At 43.8% G+C, this 23,219-nt stretch overlaps 1 protein-coding gene across 2 annotated transcripts; it reads right to left on the bottom strand.

The window, feature by feature from the left end:
• On the bottom strand, positions 1–22,031 carry Dlst (dihydrolipoamide S-succinyltransferase). Of its 2 annotated transcripts, none has more exons than XM_051196344.1 (15): positions 21,882–22,031; positions 21,327–21,360; positions 17,940–17,988; positions 16,011–16,066; positions 15,812–15,886; positions 15,615–15,670; positions 14,976–15,096; positions 11,505–11,657; positions 10,751–10,827; positions 9,647–9,744; positions 5,215–5,345; positions 3,977–4,050; positions 3,232–3,315; positions 2,710–2,877; positions 1–1,467 (listed from the first exon to the last, which is right to left on the bottom strand). In XM_051196344.1, exons 1-15 carry the CDS (start codon positions 21,942–21,944, stop codon positions 1,333–1,335), a joined length of 1,374 nt encoding a protein of 457 aa, XP_051052301.1. In that variant the 5' UTR covers positions 21,945–22,031; the 3' UTR covers positions 1–1,332. The 2 variants fall into 2 exon arrangements, with proteins under 2 accessions (XP_051052301.1, XP_051052302.1); XM_051196345.1 differs by having other exon boundaries at positions 14,985–15,096.
• Positions 22,032–23,219: the final 1,188 nt, after the last annotated feature.

Here is a 23,219-nt window from a genome sequence, read left to right as displayed (position 1 = left end):
TTGAGAACATTTGCCCTTTAATTTTCATTCAAGATCGGTCTCTTTAAATATTTTAGTTACAAGTTCTGAATGGTGAAGATGTAGTAGCAGATGCTGCAGGCACTCAATACTGGCCTTTCCCCCTCCCCCAAGCTTGTCCTGGATTACAAGAAAAAAGGGCATTTAGCACTAATGGCCCCGTGTCAATTGTCAGCTGTCTCAGGCCTCAGTGCAGCTGGATACAAGGCCTAGGAGCTTTCATATCTAGTTACTTGCTTTTATCATGCTTCAAGAAATTCCAATGATTGTGCCTGTCCCCAACGGGCAGTACCTCAGAGATGACATCATCCATTTCATCACTATGTAATAACTCCTGAGGCTGGTTCCCACCCCAGCCTATCCTCCCGTGTCTGTGTCCTGCCAGAGGCACCAAGACCTTGCTCCCACAGGCCACACCCAGGAAGGGAGAGAACCCCTTACCATCACATGCTGAGACCATCTTGAATTTAAGAGCTCTTGCTAACCTGATCTGTCCCTTCGCCAGGCCCTGTCCCACCTTCCATGATGTGCTAAACTAGGCTCCAAGTGAGAACAATTCTTAGAACCCTGGGAAGGGTTGGTATGACCACAGTTGTGTTATGCAAAAATGAATCTTCCTAGTGAGCTTACAAAGGAGCCGGCGAGGGCAAGCCAGGGTTCTACTCCTATCTGTGATTGAACAGTAATCTCAGGGGACTCTGCACCATCCTGCCAGTCCCCAAGCCCCTGGACTGTGCTTCCTGGAAGAGGTAGAGAGGCACCATGAAGCCGCTGACAGCTCAGAATGGTGGTGCATTTAAGAAGCAGAGCAGGGCCTCTTTGCCTGTGTCCAGTCCCTCCACACAGGTGGCATCGCGTGAGAAAGTGCACAGCTGGGACAGAGGCTTTGAGCCTGCGAGGCAAAGCACCCCCAGGGCATCTCTGGAGAACACTTTCCAAAGACAGAACTCAATCACATGGTCCCTGGTGGTAACCCTGTGGTATACTGTTACCGGGGAGAAGCAAAATTGTCTTTGCAGAGGGCTGGAAGAAAGGCAGGAATATTAATGAGCATCCATTGAGGCTCTCACTCTCTCTCTCTCTCTCTCAGGCCCAAGGTCTCAGAAGGCAAGAGAGTGCTGCACAGAGAGAGAAAGAGCCTACAAGGGACACTGAGACCTGGGAAAGTTGGTTACATAGTGCCCTGGCTTCCTTGCTTGAGGCCAACAGTATGTGCCTGCCTGTCATCCGGCTAACCTGGGACTGGTGAGGGGACAGGGAGAAGACTGGTTTTCAGTTCTTGCATGATCAATAGGTAGGGGGTGTGACTTCCTCCTAAAGATCTAGGAGGAGGACTCTCGGATCTTCTACGGCTGCCTTGATTTTTCGGAGGAAAGTCACAGCCTCTCTGCCATCAATCAGCCGGTGGTCATAAGTCAGGGCTATATACATCATAGGTCGGACTTCCACCTGCAGAGAGGAGAGGGCAATGGGATTATATCCAGCAGATCAAAGAAAGCCCTGTCAAGGGAAAGAGATGAGAAAGCAAAGCCCATAACAGAGTTTCCAGTTCCAAGTCTCCTACTAGTGCTGCCTCTGGGTAACTTGGGTTTATTTTGAAGACCAAGCTTATGTTCTGGGACTCAGAAGCAAGGTTTAAACAAGTAAACAGGTTCCTCAAACTGCTTTAAAACAAGTAAGCAGCGCCACACTCTACCTGCTTATCTGTTACCTACAGAAAGGTTTTTTTTTTTTTTTCTTGTTGTGGCTGCCTATAGGAGCTACTCTACAATCTTTTTGTTTGTTTTGAGACAGGGTTTCTCTGTGAATCACCCCAACTTTGCTAGAACTTGATCTGTAGACCAGGCTGGTCTGGAACTCAGAGATCCACCCACCTCTACCTCCTGAGTGCTGGGATTAAAGGTGTTCACCACCACTGCTGGGCTGAAGTTACAATGTTTATCACCAACCCCAGGCCTTGGGTATGCTAGACAAGCACCCTACTACTGAGCAACACCGTAGCCTTGGAATAATTTAAAGAGAAAAAAATGTATGTTGTTTGCTTTTGCAACTGGTCTCATGTAGCACAGGCTGTTCTCAAACTCACTGTACAACCAATGATGCCACTACACTCTTCACCTTCTTGCCTCTACTTCCCAAATGCTGTAACGATAGCATGCACTAGCATTATCAAACTCAGGGCTCTGAACACGTTAGACAAACACTTTGCCACTGGTTTATATTTCTAGTCTGAGGGGGGAAAAAAATCAATCTTTTAAGTTCAGATTTCCTGCTATCTGCCAGATGTGGTGGTCGATGTATACCCTTAACCCCAGCATGTGCACCACGTGCATGCCTGGTACCTGAGGAGAAGAGGGTGCCTGACCCCTCAGAACTGCAATTATTGATGGCTGTGAGCCACTATGTGGATGTTGAAAACGGAACCCATGTCCTCTGCCAAGAGCAGCAAATACTCTTAATTCCTGATTCTTTTCTCCAGCTCGGTGTTTGCTTTTTTAACAAGCTCCCAGATGAAGTTGATATCCATAGGTCACAGTTAGAAGCAGTGCCTTAGCTATCATTTAGTAATTATGAAATGGAACTTAAGCCCGAAATTACAGTGAATGCTTTACAATAAGGATTTGGTTAGAATTCTAATAGCCACTTAGCAATTAAAAAAAAAAAAAAAATCACAAAAATAATGGTTCTTACCTTGCCTCCCACAGCCACAGGCCTGTCAAAGATGCCATGCATGCCCAGAATGGCAGACTGAGGGGGGTTGATAATGGGTGTTCCGAAAAGTGACCCAAAAACTCCTCCATTGCTAATGGTGAAAGTACCACCGTCCATATCTTCAATGGCAAGTTCGTTCTTTCGGGCCTAAAAACAAGTTTCATAATTGAAACATTAACCAACCCAGATTTCTTCACTCCAAAAAAGTAAATCTAGAAAACTCTCATCTGAGATCAGTAGTGCAAGCATGACAGCTAAGGTGACTGTAGAAAAAACATGCTTCTACAATTGACATTTCTTTGCAGCAGACTCTTGACTGTTGAGGTTTCCATAATTTGAGCATGTGAGGCTCTGGCAGATGCCTTTCCTTGCCTCATAGGGCCGGCCACTGCTTTTCTAGGTGGCTATGTATCCTTAGAGAACAAAAAGACTCCAGATGCCCGGGCAATGACAACTTCTGCAGGCTGCGTTCCCTCAACTGGCCAGCAGCTAGCACTGTACCTTCTCTCCTAGTTCACTGATGGTCCGCTCAATGTCTGCATAATTCATTGTTTCCACATTCCTGATGACAGGAACCACGAGACCCTGGAGAGAAAATCTGTGTTCAGTTGCAAAACAAATAGTACTCTTTATAGTTACAATTTCCTTGACTTAATCCATGGGTCTGTCTCCTCTAACCTAATTCATGGGAATTAAGAAAAAAGACTTACACAAAGATAAAGGGATGCGGTATGATTTTTTAAAAATTACTTTTTACCAATGACTCCTTCCATGCGATCTACTTTTTAACATAAATAAGGTGATATCTGTGGTGGTTGGAGTGAGGATGGCCCTGTGAGATCATATATTTGAATACTTGTTCTGAAGAGTTGGTGTGAAGTTGGTGGAACAGATGAGGATTTGGAGGCGTGGCCTCACTGGGGGACGAGTGCCACTGTAGGCAGGCTTTGTTTTGGAGAAAAAAAAAAAAAAAAAAAAAAAAACCATGCCATTTCCCGTTAGCCAGCTTTCTCTCTGCTTTGTGATTAAGTCTCATGTCATACTCTCAGCCATGGCTTCAGCAGTGTGTCTGCTGCTGCCACCACCTCCCTGTCATGGTAGCAATGGACCCTTACCCTCTGAAACTGAAGCCCACCCAATACACCCTTTCTTCTATAAGTCCTTGGTCCTGGTGTCTTATCACAGCAATAGAAAACTAACTAAGACAGGACCTAAGCGAGTACTCCCAACTCTCGCCCCAACATACCCTTGGGGTAGCAACTGCAACACTGATGTCAATATAATCTCTGTACACCACTTCTTTGGTTGCATCATCAATCACTATGAAAGAGAAAACATGTTACACACAACCCTCTTGGCCAAGACTAATGAGTGAACAGACTGAAAATTTTCAGTGGCCAAATGCAGTATGGACTGACGAATCAACAAGAGAATGACTACATTACAAGCAACTGACACTCAGTCTCCTTGCTCCTATCCCAATTATGACAGTACTTCTTCCCAAGCTCTCAATGAACCTGCACATAGGAGCACCTGTTTTTCACAGCTCACAGAAAGTTCCTATGGTAAATGCAAATTAACCTCTTGTCTACAAAAAGCCTTCCCTGAGCAGAGAATGGCTCGTTATTGGATACTCTGTAAGAAGGTAAAAGAAGTGGAGCATGCTGCCCAGTGGGCTTCCTCAGCAAGACAAGGGAAGCCTCTCTCTAGAGATCCGGGTGGAAATGGAGGAAGGGGTGTCTGGCTTTTAAACATCCCACATTGAAATAGTAAACCAACTACTGAAAATTGTACCTACCATTTATAAGAAAATCAAGGCTTTGGAATCTTCCAAAGATTCTACCTTGTACTGTTAGAATGCATGTCAATGAATGAGACTGTTGAGATGCCTACAAGCAAAGACAGCATCCCAGAGCACAGCACTCAACGGGAGAGACACTAGGGATTTTACGCTGAGGACTACAAAAGTGTCACCGTCCCCTTACCTAACCCTCAAGGAACACAGAAGTGCCTCAATAGGAAAGAACTGTGAACTAAACCAACACTTCAATGGTCAGAGTAAAAAGGAAGAAAATGAGGACCAGCCCAAGCCTTCCCATGAGGCCTCCTAACCTGAGATCAAAGGTTGACCTGGAGCCTATGCCAAATGTGGAAGTCAAGTCCCAAGTAAAGAGCCCAGGGTGGTGGTGAGGAGCAGCTAGAACCTGTGATTCCCCAAGATAGCAGACAGCCTGGGAAGCTGGGCTGTCCCAGCCTGCCTGTGGCCAGAGCAACTGGCAAGCTACACAGTAGGGGAAACCTTTCTGCTTACTTGTTGGGGAGATAGTAACCATGATAGTATTTGGGAAAGGTGAATGGAAAAATCCCCTTAGGGAAGGTGGTCATGTGCCTACAATTGTGAAAGAAGAAGCCTTGGTGAGCCCATACTGTTGAGACAGCAGGTCTGCATTCATAGACCTCTGCCACACGGGTCAAGAAACTCACCTGCATTTACAACAGGCTGCTCCTGTAAGGCGAAGGCGGAGGCCTTCACAAACGCTGACATGAAGCCTAGTTTGAGGTTATGTTTCTTCAGGAAAGCATCTTTGTGCCGAGCTCTCATCTCTTGGATGTTACTGTAAATACATGATATAAAGAAACTACCACTGAAGCTGTGTGTGTGTGTGTGTGTACATGCACACATCACCATAGGCTGAGTCAAAGACCTCTTAGCAATGCTGGCAAGGGTTTTACTCCTGATCTACGCCCCTTGCCCTTTCAAAGTTTCAAGACTGAAATCCTGAGGGCTAGCCTTAAACATGCAGTTCTCCTGATCAATCCCCCAAGGAGCTGGGATTACAGGCCTGTACTACCTGCCAGGAGTGGTTAAGCCCAGTGTTGGACTTTCATAGGTTTTTACCCATATATACAACTGGATGAGCTTTTCCCTTAGTCTGTACTATCAAAGTTTAAGTTTTGAAACATTCACTAGCAGTCAATGTAATAAACTGCTCTGTCACAAAAAACTGAACTAGAAGAAATCAGTGCCAACCTATCTTTAAGATACTTTTAAGGGAATCCTTTTTTTGTTCTGGAAGTCACAGATTTCAGTAACAGATAATATGAACAAAAGAATACACTGAATACCAACATCATTTCTCTGAACGAAAAAGTATTTCTGGCTACACTAAAATCATGAATTATCCACACTGGAAACAAATTAATGAAAAAAAAAAAAAACCTAAAAAACAATATTCCTTTGGTTAGCATTATATTAAACAAAAACAAAACAAAAAGGCCAAAACCCAAAGCTGTTTACTTTGTGATACTTCTCCTAATTAGCAGAAAACAAAACAAAACAAAACAAAAAAAAAAAGCTACCCATGAAGTATGGGCTCCATGCAAACACAAGCAACTCTAACCATACAGAAGGGTAAACCAGTGTCCTCTCAGGCTGTGCAAAGCCAGCGGTCACTGTTTCCTGAGTGAGCAGTTCTATCTACTTACCCACGAAAGTTACTAATGCCCATCACATGAGAGGGCTGGGCATCAAGAAACAAAGACATGACACAGAGCCTGCTCCTAAGATTAGCTTTACCGACTGTGGTTTCCTTGGTATTTAGAAAGTGGCTCCGTGTGGGCTGTGGCCTGTCTGTCAGATTCAGTAGCGGGCCTTGCCTCTGAGAAGGCTTTGCAACTTAAACATCCTCTCGTCTATCAAGTAGGGCTTTTGTTTTGTTTTGTTTTTTCCACACAAGCACTGCATAGTGAGAAACGTCGCTCCTATCATTTTCCCAAAGGAACTTCTATGATTATAGGAATGACATTCTGTGATGGAAATTGAATTTAACTTTATCTCAGGCCCAAATGCTCTGTTCTCCCTTTCCCCTTATAATGGCTTAATTCAACATTAGCAGGAAAGATAAGACGTGGTACAGCTTTAACTGCCCACTTCAGACCTTTTGTTTGAAAAAAAGGGAAAATTTCCTAGGGACACTGATTGGGTTTAAATGTTTATTTTCCTGGGTCTAACCTCATTTAGTGCTAGGATTACCACTCTAAAGACATTACTGGTTCCCAAGACGCAGGGCTGCAAAAGTGGGAAAGAGGTGTGGTTGAGTGTCTCAGCTCTCAGGCCTGCCTGAATGCCATTGTCTGGTCATTAAGGAGCTTCTATTTCAGAGCTCTGCCCTTGGAGGCAGAGCTGGGACAATGGAGGAAGGAGCAAGTCTCAGCAAGGTCTCCTTTTGGTTAGCTGATAGGCACCAAGACCCAAAGGGCACTCGATCTAAACCAGATTACTGGCGCAGTGGGGCCTCAGGCGACTGTTAAGTGACACTAGATTAGCTACTGAAAGGAGATCTAGCTATTGAACCTACTTGCAATCAAGGATGTTGGACCAACTGCATCTTTTAGGTACATAAATATTTACATGCTTGTCTTAAGAAACTGGGTAAAATTTCAAAGTCCAATTTAATTTGTGTACAATTTGCTTCTAATGCAGGAAACATAAGCTGCAGCCTTGGTCATTCATTAGTGAAAGTCCATCCCTACACTATGGATGGAACAGAAAATGACATTCAGTATCCAGAGCACTTCCCAGTATAACAATGTCATCTAGTGAAATTAACCAGACCCCACACACTGTCAATAAATCAAGGAAACAAATTCCCTCACCGAAGAGTAGATGGAGAGACTTAATACTCAGAGAAAAGGAGATGGATGCCCTACAGATTTGATGATGTATCTTTTGATTTAATGAATTCTTACCTTGACATTCAAAACCTAGTGAAATACGATCTAACCATCATTCTTACACACACACACACACACACACACACACACACACACTGATCATGGCAGAAATGATCTTTCTTGACTGTGTCATGTTCCAAACTATTAAACCTATGTGGAATGACTTTCTTTACAACACTATTTAGCATTTTGGTTTGTTTATTTCATTTTGTTTTTATTGAGGCAGGGTCTCATATAATGCAAGTTGGTTTTGGACTCTACGTAGCTGAGGATAACCTTGAACTATCCATCCTCCTGTCTCTACTCGCTAAGTTCCAGCATTACAGAAGTATGTACCACTATTCCTGGCTTAAATGCTTGTCGTTCTTTTTATTTATTTATTTGTTTGTTTGCTTGCTCACTTTGGTTTTTTGAGATAGGGTTTCTCTGTAGCTTTGGAGCCTGTCCTGGAACTCACTCTGTAGACCAGACAGGCCTTGAACTCACCTGCCTCTGCCTCCCAAGTGCTGCATTAAAGGAATGTGCCACCACCGCCTGGCTATGCTTGTCATTCTTGATAGCCCATTCAAACCCCTTCCACCCAGAGACTTTTCCTGGCCCTACCTTTGCTGCCTCTACCCTTAGCAAGAGCAAACTTCCCCTTCTCCACTTCATACTTGTTTTTATCTTCTTGATGCTTTTTTTCTAGATTTTACTTAATGTTCACCAAAATGAGACAGTAAGCTTCAGAGAGCTTTTATACTCATGGGTACAGCCCCCTGAACATCACATTTTAGTATTCTGCATATGATAAACACTTAAAATGCTTGTTAAATTGCTTGTTAAATAAAACTATTTTCTCTTCCCCACAATGCTAATACTTGCATACATAAAATTTTGAACAAGTCAACAATTAGCTTGTTACAGGAATGGGTGTAGTGAACTGAGATTTAAATTTCAGAAATCAACTGATTTTGGGGCTGGGGAAGATACCTCAGTTCCCAGGCAAGCATGAGAAGTTTGAACTCCAAAACTCATATAAAAACAAACAAATCAACCTGAGTGTGGTGGTGCACACTTGAAATCTCAGAGTTGGGAAGATGGAGATGTGCGGATCCCAGGAGCCTCACTGGTTAGTCAGCTTAGCCTATTTAACAAACTCTAGCAAGTAGAAAGCTCTGCTTCGATAAACAAGGCTCCCAAAACAACTGAAGTTGATCTTTGTCTCTTATATGCACATGTGCACAATCTCAACTTAGTTCCAACTCCATGATCAAAACTGGGAAGAATGAGAGGTGGTAAATCTCTACCCCTTGCTTGCTTGATTCTGAGTTGTTTGGGAACATACACAAGAAACAGTCCCTGCCAGAAAGAAGCAGAGTGTGGGGTCCTAGCTCTGGGCATGTTGTGAAGGGTTTTCCATTCCAAGGGTAGTAGGTCAAGAAGTAGCTCATTACAATAGCAGGGCATAGTGGCACCATTAACATCATTCTCAGCTATGAAGAGAGTTCAAGCCTAGCCTATCTCAAAAACAACCAAACGAACAACAAAAACAAATTGGGCATGATGGCAAACACCTTCAATCCCAATACTTAGGAGGCACAGGCAAGCAAATCTCTTGTATGCTCAAGGCCAACCTGATCTACTTAGTGAGTTCTAGACCAGCCAGGGCTACATAGTGAGATTTTTGCCTCAAAAACAAAACAGGGATGGAGCAGTTCTGAACATATACTGCTCTTCCACGAAGACCCAAGTTTGGTTCCTGGCACTCATGTCAAGGGGCTCCCAACCACCTAAAATTCCAAAATTCCAATTCTAAGGGATCCAGTGCCCCTTTCTGGACGCACGCACGCACACACACACACACACACACGCACGCACACACGCACGCAAAAATAAATATAAAAACTAAATAAAAAATGATTATTTTAGGCTCAATTATCAGAAATCATAATAGTTCAGGCATGAGAGTTCAAAAGGCAAAGCTTTTTACATTGCAGAGGAAGCAGACATAATATTAGAAAAATAAATTAGCACACAGAACCAGGGGGTCATTCTGCATAAGTCATAAGTCAACGAGTGAACAGAGACACAGCTCTCGCTGGTCAAACTAGCTTTGGACAGCAGCTGGTAAGGACTAGGACACATTCCAGTACTCTACAAGAAACACAGACACGGGGAATAGAAGGACTAGAGATCCCACCTCATGTCGACCTCATTAAAAGTAGTCAGCATTGCACATGTATTCTGGGCTTCCTTCAGACGCTGAGCAATGCGCTGCCGCATCCTGTTCATTTTTTCCTGAAAGTAGAACAAGCGCTGACAATCTGACTGCAATCCCAGGCAGGGCCCAAGCTCAGCCTGCCAGAGATGGGTGGGAGCACACTTTTGGTTTTGAGATAGGGTTTCACTATTTAGCCCTGGCTAGCTGGGAATTCTATGGAGACTAAGGTGGCTAGAGGCCCTCTGCCTCTGCCTCCCAAGTACTGGGATCAATGGCAGGTGCCACAATGCTAGGCCTAATCATTACTGTGTAAGGTACAGGCTTCCCTTTTCCTAAATAGCCTCAGACCAAAAACACAGAATCAGAGACCAAAGTATTCACTCAGATGTGCCTGAAATTTGACCAAGAAAAGAAGCTCAGGAAATAGTGTGATTTAAAAACCAAAACCAATTTATAAAAGGAAGACTGTGGTGTAGACCCAGCCAGTTTAAGAGTCATCACAGAAAGGGCAACTTCTGTTGATAAAGACTTGCGTGAGAATAGTTACTTGGGGAACAGAAACTCAAAAAAAAAAAAAAAACAACAAACTTTTGAGGCTATGGTATTTTTAGGAAGTATTCTCAGGCAAAGAACCCACACTTTGACCATACTTCCTTGAGGTTTTTATGTCTATTCTGACAGCTAGTTTACTGTTACAATGCAATAATAATCTGGCCCCCGCTAATCCCCCAGCAACAGCAAAATATCCCAGAAGTTTAGGAAGAGAGCTCTCAGCAGACTATCTCTGTGGAGTGCATGTCACAGAGGGAAGGAAGGATGTGCTATGAAGGAAGTTATTGTTCTCCACAGATATTTCACTCTTAGGAAGAATTCCAGATAGCACAATATAGCAGAAAACCCACTAGACAAGTGTTCAGAAGACACCATGCTTTAGTCATACCATCTGACAGTTCTGAGACTAGGAAAAGGAACTTTCTATACCCTCAAGTCCGGGGAAGGCGGTGCCAACTCTTTAAGGTGAGCATCACACTGTCAATCTCCACAGCAACCCTGCCACTTTCCTAGAAGTCTTCAGAGGCTTACCCGATGTTCTGAACGCACACCTTTGGCAGCTCCTGGCTCAGCCAGTGGAGGGGCAGCAGTGGGTTTTATTGCAGAAACTGAAAATGAAAAGAGGGTACAGCTACCTCAGACATGGAAAACAATACTTTCACACCACATTATCACTTTACCCTCAAGATACTGAGTGTTATCAGCATCATTTCAAGCTCACAGATGAACAATCTGCTCATAGGAATAATGAGACTAATGTCATATGGTTAGAAAATAGAAAACTGGGAGGCAAACCCAGTTCTTAGAATCTAGAGGGCTTTCTACAAAGCAGCCAACCTGGCATGTTCAGAGCCATGGACGGCCTCAGACTGTACCTGAGAGACAGAGACTACAAGGAGTAAATTTGACAGTTGATCTCAGGAGATAAAATCCTGGATTGTCTATGAGGGTGTTTCCAGAGAAGTTGAAGTTCTCACTTTCAGAGCGGGAAGAAGACTCACTCTGAATGTGGGTAGTACTATAACATGGGCTGGGAGGGATTTTTTTTTTTTTTTTTTTTTTTTTTTAAGAAGAGAGTAGGTAAGTGAATGGAGCAGCAGCAGCATTAACCTTTCTTATTTCCTGGCTGCAAAGGCTATGTGACCATCTGCACCACACTGATACCATACCTTCCCTGACATGATGGACTCTCAGCCTTAAAACAGCCTAAATCAATCTCTCTAAAGTTGCTTTCCATGAGGTGGCTGTTACAGCAATGAGATAATCAGCTAACATGGGGTCTTACCTGGTTTGCTAGACGGAACTTGTGAGGGTGAGGGCACTGGTGGCATCTGAGAGGGTATGGCTGTTACAGGGGGAGGAGGGACTGCCGGCGCTTCCGGCTCTGCTTTTGGGGCTGCAGCAGGAGCTTCCAATGGTTTGGCCTTAGCAGGAGCAGCTGGATTAAAAAAAAGAGCTACCATTGGTATTGTCTGGAAGGAAAAGTAACTAAACTGAGATGCTAAGGGGGATTTGGAGACAAAGGTCTCTTAGGCACTTGTTACAAGCAAAGCACCTAAATATACACACTAATCTAAGCCTCTACTCTATTCTTAATGCTGTGACCCTTTCATACAGTTCCTCATGGTATGGCAACCCACCCACAAAATTATTTTTGTTGCTACTTTATAGATGTAATTTTGCTGCATTTATGAACTGTAATGTAAATATCTGATATGCAGATGGCTTGGGTCAATCCCTGGGAAAGGGTCATACAAATCTCCCTCACCACACTCCAAAAGAGGGTACAGTTTGAGAACCACTGGTTTAAGCAAAAACAGCCCAGGCAACTGAAAACATTAAAATGGCTACTTAAATGTATCCATATAATACTTCTAATTATAGTAATGTTGATATATTTGTCTACTTTAACATAACATATAAAATAAATACTCTTAGCCATTAAAACAAACAAAAAAAAAATTGGAAGACTTTTTGTTTGACATTTTATTTATTTTCTCAAGACAGGGTTTCTCTCTATCAGCCTTAGCTCTCCTGGAACTCACTCTGTACACCAGGCTGGCCTCGAACTTACAGAGATTCACTTATCTCTGCCTCCCGAGTGCTGAGACTATAGGTGTGCACCATCACCAGACCTAAAGAGTTATTTTTAACTGTGTATGTGTGGATCTGGAGGTGTGGAGTTCTATATAGGTACTGGGAAGTGAACTTGGGTCCTCTGCAAGAGCAGTATGTACTCTGAACTACTGAGCCATCCCTCTAGCCTCTCAACCCTGTAATCTTAAATGAGCACTTGGTAAGAATTTTATTTTATTTGGGGGCCTGGAATTTGGCTCAGGAGTTCATAGTACATACTGCTCTTGCAGAGGACCTGAATTCAGTTCCCAGCATTCTTGTGCGATAGGTCACAACTGCCTGTAACTCCAGCTCCAAGGGATCCAATGGCTATTTCTGGACCCTCAGAGTATATGTACTTAAACTCACACATTTTCTTTCTCCATCTCCTCTCTTACACACACACACAGATTAAACAGTTCAAAGCATTTGATTCAGAATGACTCTTAGTAGGAAGCAATCAAATGCTTAAGTAATAAATCTATAACTTTAATACGTGCATTATATCCAGTTTTATAGTTAAATTAGGAGGATATTACTTTACAAGTAAAAAATGAATGGTAAAGCTGGGTTTGGTGGCACATGCCTTTAACCCCAACAACTTAGGAGGCGGCACTCTGACCTATGTATCGTGTTGCAGGCCAGTAAGTATATTGGAGAGATAGCTCAGTGAGCCAAGCACTCACTCTGTTAACATGAGGACCTGAGTTCAATTCCCCAGAACCAACACAAAGCTGCATGCAGTGGGTACACCTTCAATCCCCATCCTCCCACGACAGGGTGGGAGGTAGACACAGACTAAATCTTGGTAACTTTTGAGTCTATAAACAGAGAACAACTAAGATTGGAAAGCAAGCTCAGACACCCAAGAATTGTCCTCTGATCCCACTTACACATACACACAGAGCCAAATATTAAAAAAAGAAGAAGGAAAAAAAAAAAAAAAAAAAAAAAACCCAGGGGGAAAGATGAACTTAAACCAACAGATTCATTCATCCTAGCTATTTTAGACTTTTTTCCTCGCTTTGAACTTGATCTTGTCCTAACACTGGACCTCAATGATCCAATTCATGTTTCTGTTTGACTATTTTAACAGTTAAATGCTACAACTATAAAAATATTTAAAAGGCAGAAAAGCAGATTTTCTAATGTACAATATTGGTCACAAGCTCCAATGCAGATATATACACACCTTTCTTTGGCATTTCTTCGAGAGAGAAATGTCAATCTTTCCTAAGATGTTAGATATGAAAAGAAACTACAATGAAGGCAGTAAGATGACTCGTGAGGAAAGACACTTGCTACCTACCAAGTCGATAACCCAGGTTCCATTCCTAGAACCCACATGGAAGAGAAAACTGACTCTCAAGTTATCCCGACCTCCACAAGCATGCTTTTTGCACATACACCCCCCCCCCACACACACACCAAATACAAACACACATGCGTTGGCAGAGGCAGGTGGATCTCTGAGTTCAAAGCTAGTCTGATATACAGAGCTGGTTCTAGGTTAGCCAAGGCTCACAGAGAAACCCGTCTCAAACAAAAAAAGGTAATTTAGAAAAGAAAAATATGTACATGAGCTGGCTTGTTGGAGTCCATCCCCTAGGGGGGGATGCCAAGCTCAGTCTTGATGCATGGGAGAGGGGCTTGGTCCTGCCCCAACTTAATGTGCCAGACTTTGTTGCCTCCTCATGGGAGCCCTTACCCGTGGGGAGTGGTTGGAGAGTGAGCTAGGGAGGGGCGGCGCAGTAGGAACGGTGGGAGAACAGCAGTTGGAATGTAAAATAAGATTTAAAAATTAAAAAAGAAAAATACACTGAGTTGTCTACAACAGACACATAAAATAGTCTCTCTCTCTCTCTCTCTCTCTCTCTTTTTTTTTTTTTTTTTTTTTGTTTTGTTTTTTGAGACAGGGTTTCTGTGTGTAACAGCCCTGTCCAGGAATTTACTTTGTAAACCAGGCTGGCCTTGAACACACACAGGTCTGCCTGCCTCTGCCTCCTGAGAGCTGGGGTTAAAGGTGTGTGCCACCACCTGGCTATAATTCTCACTTTTAAACAGTGGCTCTCAGGCCTGACTATACAATCACTTGGGGGAACACTTTTTAAAAAAGTACCAATCAAGGTGATGCATCAGCAATCTCTGGAGTGCAAGGCTTTTTCATTTTTATTTTTTTTTGGGGGGGGGGTTGGGATGTTTCAAAACAGGGCTTCTCTGTGTAGCTCTGTAGACCAGGCTGACCTTGAACTTACAGAGATTCACCTGCCTCTGCAGTGTTGGGACTAAAGTGCTGAGATTAAAGGTGTGCACCACCACAACTCGCCAGCTCATAGTTTTCTTTAAAGCTAGGTGTGATTCAGGTCAATGTGGGAAAAAAATCACTATCATTAAACTCTTCACTTCTGTTAGTTCCTTTAAAAAAGTCCAATCTGAGAAATATGGAAAGAACAGAGTATTACAGACTTTTTAAAATATTAAGCTTGTTCTAGAACAAGTTCACCATATAGCAATGGCACTTATCCTATCTCTCAATTAAGTGTAACCAGAACACCAGTGAGAGGCATAATGGAGTTGCTAGCATAGTACACTCAGCCCCAACCCCACGGGAAAACAATGGAGACCTTCACCACCAGGAGACCTTCTTTACCACCAGTTTTCCTGAGTGTGAAAAGAGGAGTTCCTCCTTCAACTTTGCCCCCATCAGGTACCAAAAGAGCTTCAATGACGCCATTTGCTGGTGATGGAACCTGCACAGAAGTCTAGAAAAGGAAGAGAGATGGAGAGAGAGTCTACATTGGTATCAGCATTAATCAACTGTGTAATCACCAACAGGATGAGTTTAAGAGTTGCAACATGTTACATCTGGATGTTACATCTCTGCACAGGATCTGAAACACCTAAGGCCACATTTTCAGAGTCAGAGAAGGACAAATCATTGCTATTGTGAAGATTCACTTCTCTATCCTTTCTCAGAAATATTAAAACCAACTTTAGTTAATGTTTCCAAGTGGTACAAAGAAAAACACTGAAACCACAGTGCTCAGAAAACCACAAAAAGCTCAGAAACCACAAAAAACACAAAACAGCTATCCAATTAAAGGTACTAATATATATAGTACATACAGAATAGTCAAGATTAAGCTTTAATAAATCTTTTCCCCCCATGATTCCCTCAAGAACTTTTACAAGTGAGGTTAGTGCTACTTCAAATGTATCTTTCCTTAGATTAACAAGAAGGACTAATCATGAAAAGGTCACTGATTTAGGATAAGCCCACCTTGTCAGTTTCAATCTCACAAACCACTTCATCTTCTGCAACTGTATCTCCAACAGCTGAAAGACAATCAAAGGTATCTCCTCTTAGGCAGGAGCTCTGTGTTAAAAGACCACTCTCCTACAGGACTGGGAGGAAGTAGGGGTGTGTGTAAAGAAAAGATGGAGGCACAGGTGCCATGAGAAAAAATGAAACCTTACCTTTCTCCCACCTGACATCTCCCTCTGTAACTGACTCTGCAAATGCTGGGGTTTGGACTGTAATCACATCATTCTCTAGGGAAAAAAACAAACAGGAAAATCACAAGTGCTTCATTTTGTCTTGTTAATGACTTTCTTTAATAAACTCAGCTACTGCTCTTTCCAGAGAAAGTCCATTCATGAGAAATCAGGTACTTACTGCACACAGCTGTGGTTTGGAAGAAGCGAACACTGAAGACACTACTGTTGTTAATGCTACAAAAGAAACACAAATGTTAACTCATTTAGAATGTGAACCACTAGTATCTCCATCTAGGTACTATGGATTATCTCTTTGAACTGGTGAATCCTGACCAGATTCTCATGCTTGGTAACTTGTCAAAGTACACATCAGGCCAGACCTGGAGAGATCTGACCAAAGCCTGATGACCTAGGTGCAGTAAATACTGCCCTGTGCTATAATGAAATGTAACTTCTCAACAGCGAAATGTACTGGTTCTATTAAGTGTAAACAAACAAACAAAACAAAAACTTGGTCCTTTGCAAACAAACCAAATGATTTACCTTCCTGACTGTCTTCTTTGCCATGTCCTCAGCAGCAGCACATGCCAGTGTGCCAAATACAAAGATGTTTTTGCCCTCAGGTTACATTTATATCAGATAAGGCAGCAAGGTGACAGTAAGCCCAGAAACAAGGGGAAGACTTAGGCAATGACCAACTCCCCCACAAAAAACACCTGCATGACATTTCCTTTAACACGGTCTTGCTAAGAGGCAGCACATAGGCCAATTCTGGACTTACTACAAAGAACTTCCAAAACAGGCCTGTTTAAACATGGGAGTGTAAGCTGGAAAGTGCTATCCTTTGTGTGCACACTCATCAACAGTTACTTCTGGTGAGTGAACGTGATAAAGATCCATATGGTTAGGAAGGCTAGCTGTCAGTCAACAGTTATTTCTACAGCTTGAGAGAATGAAATAAAACTGACAGAAACGTTTGCTTTTTACACAAGGATTTGGGGGACATTCTCAACAGGTTTTTGCCGGGGGTTTTTGGTTTCTGTTTTCCCGAGACAAGGTCTTACTATGTAACACTGGCTGTCCTAGAACTTGATCTAGACCATGCTGGCCTCAAACTCACAGAGATCCACCTGCCTCTGGAGTGCTGGGATTAAAGGTGTGCACCACTACATACTTATCTTTACATAAGTAAAATAGACTTCATTACCTATTGGCCTTTTTATGTCAGGCTAACTTTATAAGGTACATATGTAGGTAGTATCAAGGGGAACAATACAAAAGATGTAAAGTACAGAACACAGAATGCTATGTATAAAGTTTGTATATATACATATGCCCTGCCTCCAAAAAAAAAAAATCCTGAAGTTTTATACTTCAAATAGCACGTTAATTAACCATTTTTTGGAATGAAAGCCAAACTTTAAGAAAGTTCTCCTGCCAAGTTTTCATTCACCCTGTAAACAAGGCAGCTCCACAGTCCTTGAATAGATTACTAGAAAGCAGCCTCTCAGCACCCTAAAAATACTTGGAATGCAAAATAACTTAAAACAACATTCAAGTACAGGTTAATCTGGACCACACATGGATGGCACTCCTCCAAACTCTCCATTATGCAAGAAGAGCATCCCTAGCAAACCAGTCAGAAGTCCTAGGGCTTAACTGGTCTTCTGCATTTACTGATTTTTAAAATGAGTAACTATGCTACCAAGAGAATGCTCTCAATTTCTACAACAAATGTGACCTCCAACCCCTCAGCTGCACTTGTATCCAACTAGAATATTCAGTTCTCGTTGATACCCATTCTCATTAAAAAAAAAAAAAAAAAGAAAAAAAAAAAGAGAGACAGAGAGAGTTCCAAGTTCATTCTCATTATATTTAACTACCCAAGAAGGCCCAGGACACTCTTGATCACCTGACCACTGACCTGATGACAAAGGTAGATTATAATAAATATGACCATGACTGTCAAGGTTAGGTCTAGGGATTCAATATAACGACCTTAATTATAGAAATGGAGGTCTGTGAAGACATCCAACGTTTAAATTTAGAATCTGTGCCTAAGTAAATCAACCTTGGTCACACATCTACATTACCCAGTGATACTTACACCATCTTCCTGCTGTCAGGGTAACCTGGTCCCTGACATAAGGAGACTCCTGCAAGAAACAAAACAACCCTTCATCAACAGCTCTTACTGTACAGTATATTAAATAGAACTATGCATCATAGACCCTAGACAGAGTGGACCAACTTCAGGCAATGACAATCCTTTTCATACGGAATCATGCTTCTCAAATGTTCTTGCCTTATGGGCAGAGAATAGGTATGGGAGATTAAGAGTGGGTGTGCATTTGACAGGAAAGAGATCTGAGGAGGCAGCCCTAAAGGCTGTATAACCTGCCTGTCTTTATGTTTTCATAATAGAATGTCTCTATTTCCCAAGTTATCAAATACAATTGAAACTTGAAAAGAAAACTCTCCCCCCCCACACAATGCCCACTGCTGAACATGTCTGCTTTCCTGGACCCTAATTCAAAAGGCCTGACTATCTCCTTCTCAGGGCAGCTGCCAGATCCACAGCTTACCTAACCTGCTGTTTTCTCTCAAATTCTAGCAAAATGATCCTTGAGTGAATGAGTGAGTGAGATGCAGAGATAGAGAGAATGTGTGTATGAGAGAAAGAGAGAGAGAGAATGTGTGTATGAGAGAGAGAGAATGTGTGTATGAAAGAGAGAGAGAGAGCAAGATCGAGGGAGGAAGAACAGAGTCTACCCACCAAACCAACTGTCTTTATGATAAATTCATTTCCCTGATATCTACTAACCAAAGCTGCTTCTTCTGAATATATTCTTTACGTTTTCTTTGTTGCTTATTGTGTCTATTAACAACCCTTTCTACACTGGGGGTACAGAAGGTATGGACCAAGTCTGCTGATCCTTAAACACATTCCCTCACAGACATTCCCAGAGTCAGGTCAGCCAGTCACCTCTGCATGCAGTAGCCAATGAATGACTACAGTGCACACATCCAAAGCAGAGCCAGTGTCAGAACCAGAACACAGCAGCCCGCACAGATAGATACTCAGAAAATGGAGTCCAGTACAAGGTTTATCCTATAATTAGTTTCATTTGTATAGTGCTTTAGGCTTATAAAAACAAAATCTATACAATGGCCTCTTCATTTTCCACTCACAGCAACACCCTGAAGAATGGTCACCTGCCATTATTCTTATTTTATATACAGCTAGGTTGGTGATTAGCCTAACAAGAATGCCTGAGTCAAGATGCCAAACCCCCAACTCAAGGCTTTTCCTTTTCTTGACAGCTTAAAAAGTGGAGAAAATCCTTGTGCCACCTTTCAGCAGTCCCAGCTGAAAAGAAAGGTCATTCCTGAGAATGTACTATGAACTGTGCTAGACACTTTATGTCCTCCTGACATGGGCGTAAAGTCCAAGCACCTTACAATCCACCTAGCCTGCTCTGGATTTCCAGCTTACCATGTCTATACCTGGTCAAATCTCTTCCTTCTTGGAAACCTTTGCACAAGTATTCCCTACCCGGAATATCATTCCCTTAGCTTACTCATGCATTCTTTAAGTCTCATCTTAAATGTCACTTCTCTGGGAAGGCCTCACCATCATTCCCTTCTAACTTCCCAAGCTGGGCTTCATCACGCTACCTTCATGTCACATCCTGTACTTCTTAGTAACCACGTTTGTCCTAATGTGAACACAATCATGTATTTGCTTGTCTATCCAGCTAACTCATGAGATTCTCACAGATAGAGGCCATCTGTATCCTATCACCTAGCATAGCAGCTGGCACAGTAAGCACTCTAATCTGTTGACAAGGCTGGGACAGAGCTCAGTTTGGAAGAGTTTGCCCAGCATACACAAAGCCTTGGGTCAGATCCCCAGCATGGCATAAACTCAGGCATGGTGGAGAAATCCTGTGATCCCAGCACTGGGAAGTAGAGGCAGGAAGATTAAAAGCTAAATGTCACCTTGGACTACTTATCTAGTTTGAGTTGAGCCCAGGCTACGTCAGATCCTGTCATTCAGACAGACAGACAGACTCTGCTAAGTACATAAGTAAATAATAACACTTATTCATCAGTAAAGCAGTTTGGGCTAAGAAAAGAGTTGGGGGTAGGGCTGATTGACCCAATAGTTTTGGCTGAATGACCTTGACCTAGAAATCTGACCCCTCATCTTGGAATAAGCTTTTTTAAAATACAGATACTAAATCTCATTTGGTTATGAATAGCACAGAAAGCATTTGGAACAATGTTTGGCACAAGAAAGCCTACAGTAAGACTGACTCTTTCAACAAATATTTTGCACGAGCCAGATGTGGTAGCACAAGCCTGTAATCCCAGCTCTCAGAGGCAGAGGCCAAGAGGAAGTTCAAGGCCAGTCTGGTCTACATATGCCAGCCAGTGCTAGACACCAAGAACCTGTCTCAAAAACAAAACAAAACAACAACAAAAACAGGAAATAAATGTTTGTCAGGCACATGATTAAAAGTAAGCTACATAAAATTGCTAATAACTGTCTTCCTCTACAAAAACAACAAAACCAACTACAACAAAACCCCACACACAAATGTGAGGGGGCTAGAGAGATGGCTCAGAGGTTAAGAACCTGTACTGCCTTTGCAGAGAACCCAGGTATTCCACAACCACCTGTAACTCCAATTACATGGGATCAGACACCTCTTGAGGCCTCCTTGGGCACATAAGGACAAGCCAGCCCACACACACACACACACACACACACACACACACACAGAGAGAGAGAGAGAGAGAGAGAGAGAGAGAGAGAGAGAGAGAGAGAGAATAAACTAAGGGGGGAAAAAAATCTAAACTTCCAAGGGCCTCTACATCATCGTTTATCTTAGGATACTGTTTCCTTTGACTAAAGTCTTATGGCAAGTCACTTTGTTTCCAATTTCAAAAGAATACCACCCTGTTCCCTTCTTCATTGATTCAAGCATGCTATCCCTTTCTCTCTCTCCTGCTGTCACTTCACTAGCTCTGTCACATCTTCAAGTCACAGCTTTAATGTCACCTACTTAGAGAAATCTGTTTTGTCCACTCTCACAGCAGAGAGTGAGCACTTATGCAATATGCTCACTTGGTTAGCAATTTACACTTTGCCTTTCTACCTTGAGACTTGAGCTCCGGGAGGCCAAGACTTTAATCGCTGCACCTCTAATGAGTACCTGACAGGGTAAATCCAACAACCAAGGGCCGGTGGGAATGCATTTGCCTCGCACGCCCTAGGTTCGATCCCCAGCACCACAAAAAGCAGAACAAAACCTAGTAATTATGTACCGAGTAAATAAACGGCAGCCGTTATACTTAAGGAGTATTTTCCTTCGCATCTATCTGATTTCACTGTCTTTAAATAGCATGAGAAGAAACATCACTTTTCCTGACACGCTGCTCTGCCCACGAGAAGAGCATTTTAGGTGACCGCAAGGGCAGAACTTACCAGGCAGGGAACGTCTCCCTAGAGGGCAGTTCCCCTGTTGAGAAAGAAGACATTATCGACGTCACCCAAAATGAAAGGAGGGAAGAAACATTTTTTTTTTTTCTTTTAAGTGCACGTTTATCGTGCTGCTGACAGGTGAATCCCGTTAACTGCTGGGGTAAAAGCGAAACGCCTAAGTCAACCAGCGCACGAGCCTGACACGCGCTGGGTCTGGGAGGAGGAGGAGGGGGAGGAGGGGGAGGAGGCCGCGGAACCCGTTTGGGGGCCGTGCCTCCTTGTCCCACTCCCAGCCGATGTCGCGGCGGGCGCGGCTTCCAGCCCCGGAGCCGAGGGTCCGGGACGGCAGGGAACGGCCGGCGCAGCTGCCTGGGAGACGCCACGGGCTGCAGGACTCGGCACACGCGGCTGGGCGGCTCCCAGGGCGTCGGCTGCCTCTGCGTCCCGGTGCCCTTGGTGCCCGGCCTGGCCAGCGCACAGCGCCCTGCCCTTCGGCCCACCCGTCCGCCCACGGGCAGCTTCCGCACCCGCCGGAGCCCCGGCCTCGCCAGACGGTACCTTCTGGAAGGCAGAAAGCGAGCGGCTGAACGCCCGGGACACGCAGCGAGACCGGGACAGCATCGCGGAGGAAGCGGGATGGAGGGCGGGCGGACACCGGATATAGGGCCCGGCGACAACCGGAAGTGAGGCAGGCCGCAGCACCCGCCATGCAGCGAGGGGTGCTCGGAGCGAACCACTAGCAGGTTGAGGTGGAAGGGGAGTGTGAACCAGGCCCGTGGGGATCTGTGGCGCTGTCAGCCCCGGCCAGCTCGGGTTAGGACTCTTCGAGGACAGCCATCCGGCCACCGGAGCGTCCCCGAGTTCGAGCCGTCCGTGCTTTTCCTCGGAGCCTGTTACGTTTGGCGCCCTTCGCTGCCCCAGGCATTCTGCCTCTGCACTCTAGGAAAAGGACGATATAGGCTATGGACTCGGGTCTCAGCCTGATGTTCGCGGACTTGGGCAGGTGACGCTGCCTCTCTGAGCCTGGAGCGCCTCAAGCAAACTTAGAGTACCAAGAACCTGTAAAGGGCTCTCTCGTTTGTCCTTTTAGAACATCGATTCTCAACCCGTGGGTCGCGACTGGTGTGTGTGGGTAACATCAGTATCCTGCATAGCAAATATTTACATTACGATTCATAACAGTAGCAAAATTACAGTTATGAAGTAGCATCCGAAATAATTTTATGGTTGGGGGTCACCACATTATGAGGAACTGTATTGAAGGGTGCAGCCCTTCAATACCTTAGAAAGATTGAGATCCACTGTTTGAGGAACCGAAAGATTTTTACCAATAGCCTCACAGTGCTTCATCTCCTGATCTTTTCTGGTCCCTATGAAAACTTTCCAGCCAAACTAACTGTTCTCCACCCATCCTGTGCATTCTGGAAGCCGTCTGTTACCCAGCTCTGGAAATGTCGCATACTATCTTATGGGGGTTGTATTGGTTTGTTCAGTGCTGTATCCCATTGGCATAAGTTGTATAAAATAAGCATTTGTAGGCTTCCCATTCCCCAGCTTTGGGTATACCCTTCTGCCCATTGCCCTACAATGAAAACACATGGCAGCCCTTACCCTCCTTATTTGCCTGCTCTTAATTCCCTATGCCTGCAGGCCTGACTCCCTAACAGAAGAATTCCATGAGCTGCAGCCGCATAAATCAGAAACTACTGTATGAACAAACGAACCACCTAGTGCCCGTTGATGTTTGTTTTACTTGAGTTATCCTTCCTAATTCTTAAGACCGTCACATAGCCTTCACTTGCTAAACCCTGGAATCTTGGAGCACTGGACAGAAACGAAGTCATCCATTCCTAGCTGCTGCTCATAATTGGGCCTGCAATGTCCTTCATCTGGGTA

The sequence above is a fragment of the Phodopus roborovskii genome, unplaced genomic scaffold, assembly GCF_943737965.1.
Source record: "Phodopus roborovskii unplaced genomic scaffold, PHOROB, whole genome shotgun sequence".
NCBI lineage: Eukaryota > Metazoa > Chordata > Mammalia > Rodentia > Cricetidae > Phodopus > Phodopus roborovskii.
Note: the sequence above shows the minus strand (reverse complement) of the source record. Positions and strands in the feature narration are given on the sequence as shown.